Source organism: Nerophis ophidion, linkage group LG06 (assembly GCF_033978795.1).
Source record: "Nerophis ophidion isolate RoL-2023_Sa linkage group LG06, RoL_Noph_v1.0, whole genome shotgun sequence".
NCBI classification, from domain to species: domain Eukaryota; kingdom Metazoa; phylum Chordata; class Actinopteri; order Syngnathiformes; family Syngnathidae; genus Nerophis; species Nerophis ophidion.
The window spans coordinates 39,348,520-39,367,967 of NC_084616.1; the positions used below are offsets into that span (position 1 = coordinate 39,348,520).

At 45.3% G+C, this 19,448-nt stretch overlaps 1 protein-coding gene across 1 annotated transcript in view; it reads left to right on the plus strand.

Annotated features, from left to right (window-relative positions):
• LOC133554690 (taste receptor type 1 member 1) overlaps nt 1-18,638 on the plus strand; it is a 35,883-nt gene extending 17,245 nt beyond the window's left edge. The window contains exons 3-6 of the mRNA XM_061903709.1: nt 2,329-3,084; nt 6,582-6,800; nt 8,765-8,885; nt 17,262-18,638. Of these exons, the coding sequence (XP_061759693.1) occupies nt 2,329-3,084; nt 6,582-6,800; nt 8,765-8,885; nt 17,262-18,187 (2,022 nt within the window). The 3' untranslated portion in view covers nt 18,188-18,638. The remainder of the gene's footprint in view (nt 1-2,328; nt 3,085-6,581; nt 6,801-8,764; nt 8,886-17,261) is intronic.
• Nucleotides 18,639-19,448: the final 810 nt, after the last annotated feature.

The window sequence follows — 19,448 nt, forward strand, 5'->3', positions numbered from 1 at the left end:
CCTTCCGCCCGATTGTAGCTGAGATAGGCGCCAGCTCCCCCCGCGACCCCAAAAGGGAATAAGCGGTAGAAAATGGATGGATATATATATATATATATATATATATATATATATATATATATATATATATATTAGGGTTGGGCAAATTAGTGCGTTAATTATGAGTTAACTCATCAATCTATTAACGCCGACAATTATTTTATCGCACATTTGCGTATGTTGTTTACATGCTTTTATTTTGTTAACGCCTTTTCTTAACAAGATGGCGTCGCCCGGCTCTTGGTAAAGATGGAACATTTGGCAAAAATACAGGACAATTCTGCAAATTTCATGGCTGGCTTACAGCGTGGTCACTACGCGATCACTTTCGACCGCCAGACAATTCTGAATGTGGATAGATCGGGCCGTTTTGGACTGAATGACGCGTGCTTGCTAGACCGGCTAGCTAGCATGGGAATACTTTGCCGGCTACATCCAGCGGCCTGTGAAGCAGTGGAGTATATGTGTTGTCTGTCTATTTATGAATAATGCAGCCGAGGAGTGTTGGCTGAGTTCTTAACGTTTGCTTTCAGAGCGTGCATATCACAACATACAAGATGCCGTCATGGCGACACAACCTATACCGGGCTACCGCGCATGCTCATCACTCCTGTTGCATGCTGGGTAGGGTAGTCCTTTTTTTCCCTGGCTCATAACGTCACAATATAGTACCATGTATATGATGCGTTCAGTTTATCACAGCACCAAGCAAACAATCGGAAAATTCCCATCATATCAATTCCTAGAAATGGTCATAATTATTTTAAGTGCACTACGCAGAATAAACACAACATTATTAATATTGCTACTACGGATAATTTGATCAAAAATTCCCTAAAACAGCCCACTACCTATAATATAGGTTTTTTAAACATAAGATCCCTGATTAAAAAAATGTTTCTGCTGTTACCTCAGAAATTGCCTGTTCAGATGTTATGATTGTGGCTCAGAGATTTGTATGTAGATTATATTTATTTTCCATAACAAACAGGATAACTTAAATACCCTGGCAGTGGTAGCAATAAGCTTAAATGTTTGTATTTACATTTTTTGAGTTGATTTTCATAAAATATGTTATTTAACTGCTACTGTTTAACAAGGACTGATTTAAATTGTTTTTGCACAACAAATGTTTTGGCGCTTTTGTTCATGTGGGGGAATATTCCAATAAAGGTGCACTACACACTACTTTTGAATTCATTATTGGGCTTTGCGTATACAATGCAGTTAATCGCGATTAATCAGAGAAATAGTGCGATTAACTTCGATTAAAATTTTTAATCGTTGCCCAGCCCTAATATATATACATACATATATATATATATATATATATATATATATATATGTATATATATATATATATATATATATATATACAGTGGGGCAAAAAAGTATTTAGTCAGCCACCGATTGTGCAAGTTCTCCCACTTAAAATGATGATAGAGGGCTGTCCAGGAATTCACATTGTAGGAATTTTAAAGAAATTTATTTGTAAATTATGGGGGAAAATAGGTATTTGGTCACTTCAAACAAGGAAGATCTCTGGCTCTCACAGACCTGTAACTTCTTCTTTAAGAAGCTCTTCTGTCCTCCACTCGTTACCTGTATTAGTGGAACCTGTTTGAACTCGTTATCTGTATAAAAGACACCTGTCCACAGCCTAAAACAGTCAGACTCCAAACTCTACTATGGCCAAGACCAAAGAGGTGTCGAAAGACACCAGGAAAATAATTGTAGACCTGCACCGGACTAAGAAGAGTGAATCTACAATAGGCAAGCAGCTTGGTGTGTAAAAATCAACTGTGGGAGCAATAATCAGAAAACGGAAGACATACAGGACCACTGATAATCTCCCTCGATCTGGGGCTCCACGCAAGATCTCATCTTGTGGGGTCAAAATGATCATGATAACGGTGAGTAAAAATACCAGAACCGCATGGGGGTACCTGGTGAATGACCTGCAGAGAGCTGGGACCAAAGTAACAAAGGTTACCATCAGTAACACACTACACCGTGGGAGAACTTGCACAATCGGTGGCTGACTAAATGCTTTTTTGCCCCACTGTGTATGTATATATATATATATATATATATGTATATTCATAGTTACAAGCGGCGTCTAGACCTCAAGGAAGCAATTTAAATGTATATTTGAATATACATACAATATTTCCTTTTAAAATTTGTTAAAATTTTGCATGCAAATACTTTACTGCAATAATAACGATTGATCAAAATGCAAAATTGTGAGTAAGATGAATCTTAATACGTATGTTTTCGCCAACACAGATCTCCTATGAAGCATCAAACCAAAAACTGAGCAACAAGATCCTCTACCCATCCTTTTTGCGCACCATTCCCAGTGACAAAAACCAAGTGGAGGCCATGATCCAGCTCCTGGTGTATTTCAACTGGACCTGGATCGCCCTGCTGGGCAGCGACAACGACTACGGCCTGGGTGGCATGCAGAGTCTGTCCCAGCTGGCGCCACACCACAACATCTGCGTGGCCTTCCAGGGAGTCATCCCGTCCTACAGCGACGACACTGTCAGGACCATGAGGAACTTGGTGGATGGCATACTGAGGGCCAAGGTCAACACCATTTTGGTGTTCTCCAGTAAGTCCAAACTGAGCGGCTTCTTCCCGTTTGTGGTGGAGCGTAATGTGACAGCAAAGGTGTGGATCGGCACGGAAGACTGGTCCGTCGCCACGCTCATATCCGGGATCGCCGGGATCCACACCATCGGCACCGTGCTCGGCGTCTCCATCAAGACCGCAAACATTGGTGGCTTTCAAGAGTTTGAGAGGAAAGTCGTAGAAGCTTCTCTGCATCGCGGTGATAGTCAGACGGGTTCTGGCAGCCGTGTTTGTCTGCACAGCACAGACGTGTACAGTCTGGCCAGAAACAACTTCACTTTGGAGCAGTATGACGTCACCTCCTCTTTCAATGTGTACAAGGCAGTGTATGCCGTGGCACATGCTCTCCATCGAGGTCTTGACTGTGACTCTGGACGCTGCCTAGTGAAGAAGGTGCGTCCGTGGCAGGTGAGCTTGGATGCTTTTCTAGTATTGGAACTACTTTGGTTCACTAAATCCTTTCGTTGTTTATTTGTCTATAACTTATCTGGCAAGAGAGACAGCAACACACCCTGCAACACACAAATGCCACGTGATTCAAATGTTCGATAAAGTTAAGGTTAAAGTACCAATGATTGTCACACACACACTAGGTGTGGCAAAATTATTCTCTGCATTTGACCCATCACCCTTAAACACCCTCTGGGAGGTGAGGGGAGCAGTGAGCAGCTGCGGTGACTGCGCTCAGGAATATTTTTTGGTGAATTAACCCCCAATACCAACTCTTGATGCTGAGTGCCAAGCAGGGAGATAATGGGTCCCATTTTTATAGTCTTTGGTATGACTCGGCCGGGGTTTGAACTCACAACCTACCCATCTCGGGGCGGGCACTCTAAACCAAGCCTGGGCAATTATTTTGACTTGGGGGCCACATTTAGAAAAAAAAATGTGTCTGGGGGCCGGTATATCTATTTTTAGGAACACTTATACAAAACCCACAATAATGTCTGACTGAATGCTAAAAACGATTATAGCTGAGATAGGCACCAGCGCCCCACACGACCCCAAAGGGAATAAGCGGTAGAAAATGCGTGGCGCAGTGGGGAGAGTGGCCGTGCGCAACCCGAGGGTCACTGGTTCAAATCCCACCTGGAACCAACCTCGTCACGTCCGTTGTGTCCTGAGCAAGACACTTCACCCTTGCTCCTGATGGGTGCTGGTTGGCGCCTTGCATGGCCGCTCCCTCCATCAGTGTGTGAATGTGTGTGTGAATGGGTAAATGTGGAAGTAGTGTCAAAGCGCTTTGAGTACCTTGAAGGTAGAAAAGCGCTATACAAGTACAACCCATTTATTATTTATTTATTTATGAATGCTAAAAACGTTATGACAAACTGCCTTGAAAACGTAATGAAATTTTAAATTTTTATATGAACGATAAAACACTGGATATTGACAATATATGAATGTTTTGATCGACACATTTTAGAATCGAGTGAGACACAACAAAAATGCAACAAACACTAAAATATGAACGCAAAGGGTACAAAATTAACCCACCTACAATCTGATATATGTCATACATCACTAAGCTTTAGAACTTTGTTGTAAAAATCTCCTTCCGCGTCTGTGGAAACGCTTCCCGTCCACACTGCTCGGTGCCTCGTCTGAGCTGCTGTGACATAGATTACCATAGTAACTAATTAGAATACCAGAGTAACTAATTAGATTACCATAGTAACTGGTATATCATCCATAAACACATATTCCACCCATTGAAATACTTTGTATAGTTGAAGACTTAGAAAACATGTCTGCACATCATAATGGCAGCTACACTTTCCGTCTTAAAGATCTAAAAAAATTATTTGGGAATGCCGGGCGGATTGAAAATCTTGACGAGCCGCATGTGGCCCCCGGGCCTTAATTTGCCCAGGTCTGCTCTAACCACTAGGCCACAGAGTAGGTTGATAGACAACCACAATAAACAAAACAAATCTGATTAATATGTCTCACAAGTAGCCTTTGTAGTATTTTTTAGAAATAGTATACATAACTCTATATCAAACCTGGGCAAAATACAACCCGCGGGCCACATACAGCCCATTAAGATTTTCAATCCGGCTCGCCAGACGTTTTTCCGTACATTTTTTTAGACATTTAACATAAAAACTGTAGCCGCCATTATGATGTGCAGTGCTGTTTTTAAATGACCAATCGTAAGTCTTGAACAACCAAAATTGAGCAGTTCGACCACAATACCCAGCAATATGTTTGGAGGAGAAAACGTGAGGCCTTTAATCCCAGGAACACCACCCCTACCGTCAAGCATGGTGGTGGTAGTATTATGCTCTGGGCCTGTTTTGCTACCAATGGAACTGGTGCTGTACAGCAGTGGTCCCCAACCACCGGGCTCGATTGGTACCGGGCCACAGAATAATTTTTTATTAATTTGTATTTTTTTAATTTTTTTTTATTGAATCAACATAAAAAACACAAGATACATTTACAATTAGTGCACCAACCCAAAAAACCTCCCTTTTTCATGACAAAAACCTCCCTTTTTCATGACAAAGTAGAAGAAAAAGAAAAAAAAAATTCCCATCAACAAACACCCACCCACCCACTCACCCCTCACCCAAGCCGGGCCGCGGGACAAATTATCAAGCGTTGAACAGCTACAAAAAGTTTGGGGACCACTGCTGTACAGGGAGTAAATGGGACAATGGAAAAGGAGGATTACCTCTAAATTCTTCAGCACAACCTAAAATCATCAGCTCGGAGTTTGGGTCTTGGGCGCAGTTGGGTGTTCCAACAGGACAATGACCCCAAACACACGTCAAAACTGGTAAAGGAATGGCTAAATTTAGACTTAGACTTAGGCTTCCTTTTTGTCATTCAAATTAGAACTTTACAGTACAGATAAGAACAAAATTTTGTTGCGTTAGCTCATGGTAGTGCAGGATAAAAAAGCAACAAGGTGCAGATATAAATAAATAGATTACTGCACGATAAATATATTGCAATTTTTCATATGCATCCACGTTTATGGATGTATGTTATATTGTCTTTATATTCCAGCAAGTTAATCCATTTTGGGGGGGAATTGAGGGGGTAATTATGCTGCGTTCAAGAGTCTTACGGCCTGAGGGAAGAAGCTGTTACAGAACCTGGAGGTTCTGCTTCGGAGGCTGCGGAACCTCTTTCTAGAGTAGTAGCAATGAAAACGGTCCTTGGTGGGGGTGGGAGGAGTCTCTGCAGATTTTCTGAGCCCTGGTCAGGCAGCGCCTTTTTGCGATCTCCTGGAATAGGAGGAAGAGGAGTCCTGATGATCTTTTCCGCCGTCCTCACCACTCTTTGCAGAGACTTCCAGTCTGTGGCACTGCAGGCTCCAGATCAGTTTCTTTAAATCTTTCTTAAAACTTTAAATCAGGCTAGAATGAGGGTTTTAGTATGGCCTTCCTAAAGTCCTGACTTAAACGTGCGGACAGTGCTGGAGAAACAAGTCCATGCAGGTAACCAACAAATTTAACTGAACCGCACCAATTTTGTCAAGAGGAGTGGTCAAAAATTCAACCAGAAGCTTGTGGATGGCTACCAAAAGCGCAAATTGCAGTGAAACTTGCCAAAGGAAATGTAACCAAATATTAACATTGCCGTATGTATACTTTTGACCCAGCAGATTTGGTCACATTTTCAATCGACCCATAATAAATTCATAAAAGAACCATACGTCATGAAGGTGTTTTTGTGACCAACAAGTATGTGCTCTAATCACTCTATCGCAAAAAAATAGAGTTCGAAAAAACAATTGGAAACTCAAGACAGCCATGAAGTTATGTTGTTTACAAGTGTATGTAAACTTTTGACCACGACTGTATATAAATACCGCAAGTACATACAATAAATTATTATATTTCTTATGACATGATCCTATCAAACCATATTTATTTCTGCTTCCGTCTCAGCTCCTGCCGTGGCTTCGAGACGTGGGATTCTCTCTGCAGAACACGTCCGTGTACTTTGATGAGAATGGCGACCCTCCCACCGGATATGACATTGTGACGTGGATTTGGAGAGGCACGGCGTGGTCCCTCAGGGCGGTGGGTTCTTTCAGCCCCAATCCTCGTCGGCTCACGCTTGACGAAGACGCCATCGAGTGGCCCGGCGAGGAGAAATCAAGATCGGTAAGATTTGGAATACCAAAATTATCACATCATACTTAGAGTTCACATGTATGGTGTCTGTATCCAAAGCATTTTGAGCACAGCCCATAGGGGGCGCCAGAACTTTTTATCATGTCCATATATTAGACTGACCATACGTCCTCTTTTCCCCGGACATGTCCTCTTTTGCGGGGCTGTCCGGGCGGGATTTCTTAAATTCCTCATATGTCCGGCGTTTTGAGTCAGGGTTGCGTGTAGTTTCAATGTACGTACAGGGTTAATAAAGGATTAATAACTAAAGAAATTGTGAAAGTGTGAGCAAGCAGCAGATTTTACTCAGGTCACACTGAGGGTGGCCGTATAAACAACTTTAACACTGTTACAGATATGCGCCACGCTGTGAACCCACACCAAACAAGAATGACAAACACATTTCTGGAAAACATCCGCACCGTAACACAACATAAACACAACAGAACAAATACCCGGAAGCCCTTGCAGCACTAACTCTTCCGGGACGCTCAACCCCGATTACATCACATCAATCATTCCACTTTGAAAAATAATTTTGGTGAAAGATTTTACATATTTTGTGTGTTTGCCATAAAAAAAAACATACTTTTGTTGGACAAAAAAGGGCGGTAAACAAACCAAAAAAAAGAACAAAAAAAATATAAAACATTTTGAAATGAAGAATGGATCCGAAGTGGATGTAGACGTCAGATATTTAAGCATTAAATATAAAATGTATGTATGCCCTGGCACACCATTATCTTCATTTCATGACTGAAGCAAAACACTTTTTTTCACTTTTATACTGAAATACATACACCTACAACTAATTGAATAAAAAAATAGGAAAAACTACAAACAGCGGTAAAGTTTAGATCCATGAAGGAAAGAAGAAAGTGAATGAAAGTTTATAACTGAATACATTATCATATGCATACAAATGTCTTCTTTTTTTCAATCCAATCCACTTTATTTATATAGCACATTTAAACAACAGGGTAGCACGGTGATTCAGGGGTTAGTGTGTCTGCCTCACAATACAAAGGTCCTGAGTAGTCCTGGGTTCAATCCCGGGCTCGGGGTCTTTCTGTGTGGAGTTTGCATGGTATCCCCGTGAATGTGTGGGTTTCCTCCGGGTACTCCGGCTTCCTCCCACTTCCAAAGACATGCACCTGGGGATAGGTTGAATGGCAACACCAAATTGGCCCTAATGTGTGAATGTGAGTGTGAATGTTGTTTGTTTATGTGTGTTGGCCCTGCGATTAAGTGGCGACTTGTCCAGGGTGTACACCGCCTTCCGCCCAATTGTAGCTGAGATAGGCACCAGCTCCCCCCACGACCCAAAGGAAATAAGTGGTAGAAAATGGATGGATGGATTTAAACAACAAAATGTTTCCAAAGTGCTGCACAACAATATTAAAAACAATATTTAAATACTATCCTGAGCTCCACCAATGACTGAATAAAAACAAAAAATTAAAAATAAATACATATAAAACCCACATAAAAACAATATAAAATAAATATTTTTATTATTTATTTTAATGAATTAAGTTACGTTTATGACAACCTTTTTCCAAAACACAGTATATAATGTGAGATATAACAGGACAACGCATACGTTTATCATTTGTTTTCAAAACGCTTACAAAAAAGTGGGACCCCAAAAATTTACTGTGGGCCCCCATTTTTATGACTTGATGGGATTCATGGGACCCCATTTTGAAAATTCCTAGCGCCAACACTGCTGTCAACAGAGGAAAAAAAATGCTTTATTTAAAAAGATATATTTTTTATAAACCAAGTTCGAGTATGATTGGCAAATTTTCACATAGTACCGGCTTTGGCGTGCTGCCCGCCTTGGCATGCATATATATGTCCCTTTTTTGGGGGATTTCACAATATGGTCAGCCTACTATATATTGTGCATTTAGGGGTGCATCCATTCAAATGTAACTGCTTCATGCATCCAGGTTCCGGCGTCCTTCTGTTCTCCACCCTGCCCAAAAGGTCACAGGAAGTTGATGAAAGGACAACACGCGTGTTGCTTCGACTGCCAGGCCTGTCCTGCTTCCACTTTCCTAAACATAAGCGGTAAAACACTTATACGTTTTACAATTTTGGAACATTCCAGGCTGCGATGAGGTGGCGACTTGTCCAGGGTGTACGCCGCCTTCTGCCCGATAGAAGCTGAGATAGGCTCCAGCACCCCCCGCGACCCCGAACGGGACAAGCGGTAGGAAATGAATGGATGGATGGAACATTCCAGGAATGTAGGCTCAAACAACTGCTTTGTCTGTCTTGTCTTTATCACACAAGATGCGATTCAACCACACAACAACCCCCAATGTGCGTTTTTTTGTTTCCTGCCAAGATTCGAACCCTACCAAACCAACAGAGTGCATGAACTCACAACAAATTACACACTTTACACACATGACCATGAATTGATTAACGTGGACCCCGACTAAAATAAGTTGAAAAACTTATTCGGGTGTTACCATTTAGTGGTCAATTGTACAGAATGTGTACTGTACTGTGTAATCTACTGATTAAAGTTTCAATCGATCAATCAAAAAACCTTTACTTTCTATAAACAACGTCACTTCCCTAGCTCTCCCCGGAAGTCCCGCCCCCCAGCTGAAGTCATTGGCTAACACGCCGTAGCCAGCCACTCGACTATAAACTGAAATATAGTGACCGTAATATAGATGCTAATTTATTGAATATGTTGTGTTTCAATTTAACATGGTGACACAAGTCAATTTGTATTTTGTATATTTGCCTGAAAACGTGCCTTTTCATGTTCGATAGCACCGTCAGTATGCAGATGACCAGCAGAGGGCGCTAAAGACCAACACAATAATTAAGCTTTTTGCTTGACTTCTTCAATGTCAACAACACATTCTTTTAACATGTATTAACATCTACCAACTACAAACGTAATAAGTTTTAAGAAGACCAATTTTTATTTGGTTTCATAGCTGCAAGGTACAGTACTGACCAAAAATTTGGACACACCTTCTCATTCAATGTGTTTCTTTTTTTTCATGACTATTTACATTGTAGATCAGTGGTTCTCAAATAGGGGTGCGCGTACCCCTGGTGGTACTGGAAGGTATGCCAAGGGGTATGTGAGATTTTTAAAAAAATATTCTAAAAATAGTAACAATTCAAAAATCCTTTATAAATATATTTATTAAATAATACTTCAACAAAATATGAATGTAAGTTCATAAACTGTGAAAAGAAATGCAACAATGCAATATTCAGTGTTGACAGCTAAACTTTTTGTGGACATGTTCCATAAATATTCATGTTAAAGATTTCTTTTTTTGTGAAGAAATGTTTAGAATGAAGTTGATGAATCCGGATGGATCTCTATAATCCCCAAAGAGGGCACTTTAAGTTGATGATTACTTCTATGTGTAGAAATCTTTATTTATAATTGAATCACTTGTTATTTTTCAACAAGTTTTTAGTTATTTTTATATCTTTTTTTTCCAAATAGTTCAATAAAGACCACTACAAATGAGCAATATTTTTGCACTGGTATACAATTTAATAAACCAGAAACTGATGACATAGTGCTGTATTTTACTTCTTTATCGCTTTTTTTCAAACAAAAATGATTTGCTCTGATTAGGGGGTACTTGAATTCAAAAAATGTTCACAGGGGGTACATCACTGAAAAAAGGTTGAGAACCACTGTGTTAGAGTGTCCACCCTGAGATCGGTAGGTCGGGAGTTCAAACCTCGGCCGAGTCATACCAAAGACTATAAAATTGGGACCCATTACCTCCCTGCTTGGCACTCAGCATTAAGGGTTGGATTTGGGGGTAAATCACCATAAATGATTCCCGGGCTGCTCACTGCTCCCCTCACCTCCCATGGGGTGATCAAGGGTGATGGGTCAAATGCAGAGAATAATTTCGCTACATCTAGTATGTGTGTGACAATCATTAGTACTTTAACTTATTTTGTAAGTACAGGGCTGCCAAATTTAACGAGTCAACTCATATGATTAATCACAAAAGTGATCGCATTAATTACAGTATGTACCAAGGCAGATTAATCACCATATTATGGTCGCACATGCTTCTTTTTTTGGAGTAAGCGTGGGTTGTTATACAGTCAGTGATCAGGTCAATCAATCAATGTTTATTTATATAGCCCTAAATCACAAGTGTCTCAAAGGGCTGCACAAGCCACAGCAACATCCTCAGTCCCCCCCTCACCCCCCTCACCCCCCAAGGCCGACCGGTGCAATGGACGTCGAGTGGATCTAGCATAATAGCATAGTAGATTTAAGAACTACAACGGCTGCGATGGCGGCAGAAGGCTGCAGCCGAAAAGTGAAATTAATTATATTTATATAGCGCTTTTCTCTAGTGACTCAAAGCGCTTTACCTAGTGAAACCCAATATCTAAGTTACATTTAAACCAGTGTGGGTGGCACTGGGAGCAGGTGGGTAAAGTGTCTTGCCCAAGGACACAACGGCAGTGACTAAGATGGTGGAAGTGGGGATCGAACCTGGATCCCTCAAGCTGCTGGCACGGCCACTCTACCAACCGAGCTTACCGCCCCTCAAAAAGGGTCCACCAGTCGTCTTGGACTCTTGCCACTGGACCCTGATCCGATTCTGTCAAGGATCGTGTGGTGACTGTCTGTGCACCAGTCTCCCCACATAAAACAAAGTCACGCACAGGCATCCTCCATAAAGGGATACGCCCCTACCAGGAGGATCGTCATACTTGTTCAAGTGACCTGCCGATAACATTTATATAAATGAGAAGACTTCGAGGGGGGAGCAGCAGCTTCCATCCATTCATACATCCATCTTCTTCCGCTTTCTGAGGTTGGGTCGCGGGGGCAGCAGCCTAAGCAGGGAAGCCCAGACTTTCCTCACCTCAACCACTTTATCCAGCTCTTCCTGGGGGATCCCGAGGCATTCCCAGGCTAGCCGGGAGACAGTCATGGTCATCTGGTCAGGATGCCACCCGAACGCCTCCCTATGGAGGTGTTTAGGGCAGTGCCCCCTAAACAGCGCAAAGCATTTTTGGTTGAAAAAAAGACATGAAGTAAAATACAGCACTATGTCATCAGTTTCTGATTTATTAAATTGTATAACAGTGCAAAATATTGCTTGTTTGTAGTGGTCTTTCTTGAACTGTTTGGGGAAAAAAAACAACTAAAACCTGTTGAAAAATAAACAAGTGATTCAAATATAAATAAATATGTAGCAGGTCTCGTACCTGCGTCTTCTGGATCAGTGACTTCCGCACACTTCACTCAGTGGTTTTTACAACTTTTAATATTTACACAAATCAATTAGGCTCTGCAGCCCCTCTTGCAAGTCTCTTTTCGAGTCCTTCTGGGTTCTGGCTTTTCAGCACGCTGCCCTCAGTGTCGTCCGTCCTCCCGATCACGGTCTCCCGCGCTGCTAATAAAGGAACAGGTGATTAGATAACTCGTTCCAGCTGAGATTATTCACTCACCTGTCAGCTGCTTCATGACCGATTTCTGCACACACCCCGTCCGCAGGGAACGCGCTGACCACGCCCCCTGCCACATGCCTCCACCGCCGGAATCAGGCCAGGCACCCGTCCGGCCGCATCCACTCCCCCCGAGAGAGGAAGTCGGCCACGGCCATCTGCGCGCCCGGCCTGTGGACCACCCGGAAATTGTAGGGTTGTAAAGCCAGGTACCACCGGGTGATCCGCGCATTGCCGTCCTTCATGCGGTGGAGCCATTGTAGCGGTTTGTGGTCTGAGTAGAGCCTGAAGGCGCGCCCCAGCAGGTAGTAGCGGAGGGCTCCCACCGCCCACCGGATGGCGAGGCACTCCCTCTCCACTGTGCTGTACCTCGCCTCCCGGTCCGACAGCTTTCGGCTGATGTAGAGTACGGGGCGGTCGACGCCCTCCACCCGCTGGGACAGCACCGCCCCCAGTCCCCGGCTCGACGCGTCCACCTGCAGACAAAAAGGGATGTCAAATTTTGGCATGTGCAGTACCGGTTCCTCACAGAGTGCTGTTTTCACCTTCTCAAACGCCCGCTGGCACTGCTCCGTCCACTGGACCAGTTCTGGAGCACCCTTTCGGCTGAGGTCAGTCAGTGGGGTGGTCCAGTCCACAAATAGGGGTATGAACCGGCGGTAATAGCCTGCCAACCCCAAAAACTGCCTCACCTCCTTTTTTGTCTTGGGAGGTGGACAGGCCGCAATAGCCGCCGTTTTGTCCACTTGGGGTCGCACCTGCCCCCTCCCCCCCAAGTGGTACCCCAGATACTGCACCTCCCTCCGGCCAACAGCGAACTTCGCAGGGTTGGCGGTGAGCCCCGCCCGCCTCAAGGACTCAAGCACTGCCCCCACCCGCCGCATGTGCTGTTCCCAGCTGCTACTCTGGATGATTACGTCATCCAGGTAGGCAGCCGCGTATGCCGCGTGGGGTCGCAGCACCCGGTCCATGAGGCGCTGGAACGTGTCCGGCGCACCGAACAAGCCAAACGGAAGTGTCACAAATTGGTACAAACCTTCCAGAGTGGCAAAGGCCGTATTTTCTCGGGACTCTGGAGACAAGGGAATCTGCCAGTAGCCCTTCGTCAAATCCAGTGTCGTAAAAAACGAGCCGTGCCCAGCCGATTTAGGAGCTCTTCGACCCGAGGCATTGGGTACGCGTCAAAACGTGAAATGTCATTCACCCTGCTGTAATCCACACAGAACCGCACAGTCCCATCCTTCTTCCCTACTAAGACAATGGGACTGCACCATGCGCTGTGGGATTCTTCTATCACCCCCAACTCAAGCATAGTTTTTAATTCATCCCGAACCACATTACGTTTGTGTTCGGGCAGCCGATATGGCCGAGACCGCACCGTAACCCCCGGGCTGGTCTCTATGTGATGTCGGACAAGATCCGTGCGCCCGGGCCGAGAGGAGAACACATCTAAGTAGCGCCGCTGTAATTCAGCCACCTCCGCTCTCTGCGCCAATGTGAGCTGGTCATCACAGGGAAGCTGAGGGGTTGGGCCAGAGCGCGGGCTCTCTGGCCCCAACTCCCCCCCCCCCCCCCTACTGTTACCATGGAGACAGGCTCGGCCTCTCTCCATGCCTTCAGCAGGTTCAAATGGTATATTTGGGTGTCTCCGCGTCGGTCCGAGCGCCGGACCTCATAATCGACATCCCCCACTTGCCGTGTGACCTCAAAGGGTCCTTGCCACTTTGCAAGTAATTTGGAGCTTGACGTTGGAAGCAACACAAGCACTTTTTCTCCCGGTGAAAATTTACGCAGTTGGGCCCGCTTATCATACGTGCGCTGTTGACGCTCTTGGGCAAGGCGCAAATTCTCACGTGACAAGTGCCCCACCTTGTGGAGTTTTGCCCGCATGTCCAAGACGTATTGAATCTCATTTTTGCTGGAGCTTGGACCGTCCTCCCAGCTTTCCTTAATGACGTCCAATACTTCGGCCGTACAGCAACTCGAACGGTGCAAAACCGAAGGAGGCCTGAGGTACCTCCCGCATTGCAAACATTAGTGGGTCCAACCATTTATCCCAATTTTGTTTGTCCTCGTGCATAAATTTACGGATCATGGAGTTAGCATTTTATTAAATCTCTCCACCAGCCCGTCCGTTTGTGGATGGTGTACGCTGGTGCGGATGGACTTAATCCCCAGTAACCCGTAATGTTCCTTTATCGTGCGTGACATAAAGGACGTGCCCTGGTCCGTCAAAATCTCTTTCGGGATTCCGACGCGGGAAATGACCGTGAAGAGTGCTTGCGCCACACTCTTGGCAGAGATGGAGCGCAGCGGCACTGCTTCAGGATACCGCGTTGCGCAATCCACCAGAACTAACACAAAACGGTATCCCCGTGTGCTCGGGTTAAATGGTCCGATGAGGTCCATCTCAATTCTTTCGAACGGGACCTCCATGAGTGGTAATGGGCGTAAAGGCGCCTTTGGAATGGCCGCGGGGTTCACCCGCTGGCAGTCCGGGCAGACCGTGCACCATCGGCGTATGTCTGCCCGGAGGCCCGGCCAATAGAATCGGACCATGACCCGATTAAGTGTTTTATCATATCCTAAATGGCCAGACATGGGATTGAAGTGTGCCGCCTGGAAAACCATTTCCCGGCGGCATTTCGGCACCAACAATTGGGTGTATTCTTCCCCGGTTTGCGTGTCACGGCCCACTCGATACAGTCTGTCTCTAATAATGGAAAAATGGGGGAATACCCACGCTTTCCCCGGGCGCACCAGCTGACCGTCCACAAAATCGACCTCATCCCAGGCCTCGCGCAAGGTTTCATCACGGGCCTGCTCGAGGGGAAAATCCTCCGTAGGTTGCCATCGGGGGGCCGGGGCTCCCGCGAAGCCCCCACCGGTTCCCGCTTGGCATTCCCGGATGAAACTGCGTATCCGCTGAAAACGGCGCGGATACTCCCCTTGCCTACTGTCCGTGAACGCACCCCTCCACATCGTGTCCCCAAATGATTAAATCCCGGCCAATTTGTTCCTAAAATTATAGGGTGCGTAAATTGCGCGCTTACGGCAACCTTAACTCTATGCTTTTGGGTTTGATATAAAATTTCCACTGGCACCATCGGATACTTGTGTATATCCCCACGCACACACCGTATTTTTATCCGTGTTGCCTGCCCTAAAGCCCCGGGTCGAACCAGGTTTGGGTGGATCATGGACTGCCTGCAACCCGAATCCACCATCGCCCGGTATGTACTCCCCTGTATCCTTACCGGTACGCAGTACGTCTCTCCCATATCGGGGGCGGGTGCTGGAGGTCCGACAACCCGCAACACCTGCCCCACCTCCATCACGGTGCACTCCTGGCGCAGGTGCCCCGGTTGTCCGCACCCCAAGCACACCGGCCCTGGCATTTGAGGTGCACTCCGCGAGGTAAGCCCCCCTTCAGCAGCGCCGGAACCCTGGAACACACAAGAGTACATATTATTCTTCTTATATTTTCTCTGTGAGTCCCCCGATGATGTATGTGTCTGTGTGTGTGTGTGTGTGTGCGTGTGTGTGTGTGTGTGTGTGTGTGTGTGTGTGTGTGTGTTGTGTTGGATGTCTGGGTGGGAAACCTGCTCGCTGGCCCCCTGTAGTCCGGCCAGGGCCCTCCCCGTCTCTCCTGACTTGGCCGTGGGCTGGAGCCATCTGGTTGCGGCATCCCTCAGCCGGTGAGAGAAGATGAAGGGCCGGCCCTCCGACGCCAGCTTCATGGCCCGGAATTGCCGGCGATGATCCTTGGGGCTGCTGCCTACCCGATCGAGGATGGCGTGCTGCTGATTGGTGTATTGCGTGCGGACCGACGCTAGGAGACTCAACGCCGCCCGCTGCGCCTCCCCCACCAGAAGCGGCAGCCGCCTCGCTCCCCATTCTTCCTCCGGCCACTTGCACGCTGCCGCCGTCGTCTCGAACACCTCCAGGAATGTCTGCGGGTCTTCCCCTTCCACCATCCGCTTCATGGATGTCGAGCCTCCTGCTGCGTCCGCCCGGCCCATCAATACTTGCAACACCTTGGTCTGCTGCCGGCTCGCCGCAGAGACCTCTGCCAGGACTTGACCTAACGCCTCCAGGGGGGTTGGTGTCGACATCTTTTCCTTGTTTCTTTGACGTTGGGTGCCACTGTAGCAGGTCTCGTTCCTGCGTCTTCTGGATCAGTGACTTCCGCACACTTCACTCAGTGGTTTTTACAACTTTTAATATTTACACAAATCAATTAGGCTTTGCAGCCCCTCTTGCAAGTCTCTTTTCGAGTCCTTCTGGGTTCTGGCTTTTCAGCACGCTCCCCTCAGTGTCGTCCGTCCTCCCGATCACGGTCTCCCGCGCTGCTAATAAAGGAACAGGTGATTAGATAACTCGTTCCAGCTGAGATTATCCACTCACCTGTCAGCTGCTTCATGACCGATTTCTGCACACACCCCGTCCGCAGGGAACGCGCTGACCATGCCCCCTGCCACAAAATATTTCTACACATAGACGTAATCATCAACTTAAAGTGCCCTCTTTGGGGATTGTAATAGAGATCCATCTGGATTCATGAACTTGATTCTAAACTTTTCTTCACAATATTAATCTTTAAAATCAATATTTATAGAACATGTCCACAAAAAATCTAGCTGTCAACACTGAATATTACATTGTTGCATTTCTTTTCACAGTTTATGAACTTACATTCATATTTTGTTGAAGTATTATTCAATAAATATATTTATAAAGGATTTTTTAATCGTTGCTGTTTTTAGAATATTTTTTTAAAATCTCACGTACCCCTTGGCATACCTTCAATTACCCCCAGGGGTACGTGTACCCCCATTTGAGAACCGCTGGTTTAGGGTACGTCCAGCCGTTAGGAGGCCACGGGGAGGACCCAGGACTCGTTGGGATCAGAAGCTTGAGAAGCAAAAAGAAAAATTTGTTCATCTAATGTCTGGAATTTTGTTCCCTATACAGAGCCCACCGAGTGCCAGCCGTGCCCCCAGGAGCAGTGGGCCGCACCGAGCAGCGAGCGGTGTCACGAGCGCGCCGTCCTTCTCCTGGCCTGGGACGCACCCCTCTCAATGGCCCTGCTCTTCTTCCTGGCCTGCTGCCTCCTGCTGACCTCCGCCTCGGCCGCTGTCCTCCTGCGCCACCTGGGCACCCCCGTGGCCAAGTCGGCCGGGGGCCGCATGTGCCTCCTGATGCTCGCCGCCCTGGCGGCCGCCTCCTCCAGCGCCCTGTGCCACTTTGGCCACCCGTCCCCGGCGGCATGCGTGCTCAAGCAGCCTCTGTTCACGTTCAGCTTCACGGTGTGTCTGACCTGCATCGCCGTGCGCTCCCTGCAGGTGGTCTGCATCTTCAAGCTGGCCTCCAAGCTGCCGCCCGCCTACGACAAGTGGGCCAAAAGGCAAGGGCCGGAGTGGACCATTTTCATAACGTCCGCCGTCATTTTGTTCATTTCCGTAACCCGGGTAGCGATTGACCCTCCCCGGCCCTCCCAGGACCTGGACTTCTACAAGGACAGCATGGTCCTGGAGTGCAGCAGGACCCTGTCGCTCGGCTCAGGCCTGGAGCTGGCTTACGTGTCCCTGCTCAGCGTGCTCTGCTTCTCCTTCAGCTACATGGGCAAAGACCTCCCGGCCAACTACAACGAGGCCAAATGCGTCACCTTCAGTCTCACCGTCTACATCATCTCCTGGATCAGCTTCTTCACCGTCTACCTGGTCAGCAGGAGCCCTTTCTCCATGGCGGCGCACGTCTTCGCCATACTCTTCAGTGTGCTGGCCTTCTATGCGGGATACTTCCTGCCCAAGATGTACATCATCCTGCTCAGGCCTCAAATGAACACCACAGTTCATTTCCAGAACTGCATTCAGATGTACACCATGAGCAAACAATGACTATGGGTCTCATTCATGCAGGCTTAGAGAGTGGTTAAAAAAATGTGTTTGTTTATCTAAAAAGTGTCTAAAATTGGGATTTTTGTTCTAATAAAATTGGAATTCATGAGCCAAGCGCAAAAAAATAAAAGTGGCTGGCCGTATGTTTCCCAAGTAAGATTAAATATCTCAAATAAGGGCAATATTTTCTTATTTTCTGTCTGATAAGATAATTCTTCTCACTAAGCAGATTTTATGTTACAGTATTTTACTTGTTTTAAGTGTTTCGGTCCTAAATGATCTCAGTAAGATATTACAGCTTGTTGCTGAGATTTTATGACCTATACTGAGCAAAACATGCTTGAAACTAGAATATCAACTGTTGCAAAGATGTGTCGTTGTCAAGGCGGCATGGTGTAGTGCAGGGGTCACCGACCTTTTTGAAACCAAGAGCTACTTCTTGGGTACTGATTGATGCGAAGGGCTACCAGTTTTACACTTTTAAGTGTTTATATATATATACATATATTATATAGTCATTTGTCAGTTACATGTAAGTGTGATTTAAACAAGAATAGCTGAATAAATAAATCTCTCTCTCTCTATATATATATATATATATATATATATATATATATATATATATATATATATGTGTATGTATATATATATCTAAAATGGGTATTTCTGTCTGTCATTCCGTCGTACATTTTTTTTCCTTTTACGGAAGGTTTTTTGTAGAGAATAAATGACGAAAAAAAACCCTTAATTGAACGGTTTAAAAGAGGAGAAAACACGAAAAAAATGTATATTAAATGAACCAAAGTGAACCATTAAATGAACCAAAATATGACGTATTATATCTTTGTGTAAAATATTGGACACAGTGTGTTGTCAAGCTTATGAGATGCGATGCAAGTGTAAGCCACTGTGACACTATTGTTCATTTTTTTTATTTTTTGTGTAAATGTTTTTAATGATAATATCAATGAGGGATTTTTAATCACTCCTATTTCGAAATTGTTACTAATATTGATAATATTCATTTTTGTTTCACTACTTTAAGATTGTACCGTGTCATGTTTGTGTGTCCTCAACTGCTCTGTTTATTGCTATTCTGAATGTTGCTGGGTTGGGTTTGGTTTTGGAATTGGATTGCATTGTTATGGTATGGTTGTGTATTGTTTTGTTTGAATGATTAATAAATTCATTAAAAAAAAAATAATAAAATAAAATAAAATAAAAACCGGCCAGCGGGCGACCCATCTGGTCCTTGCGGGCG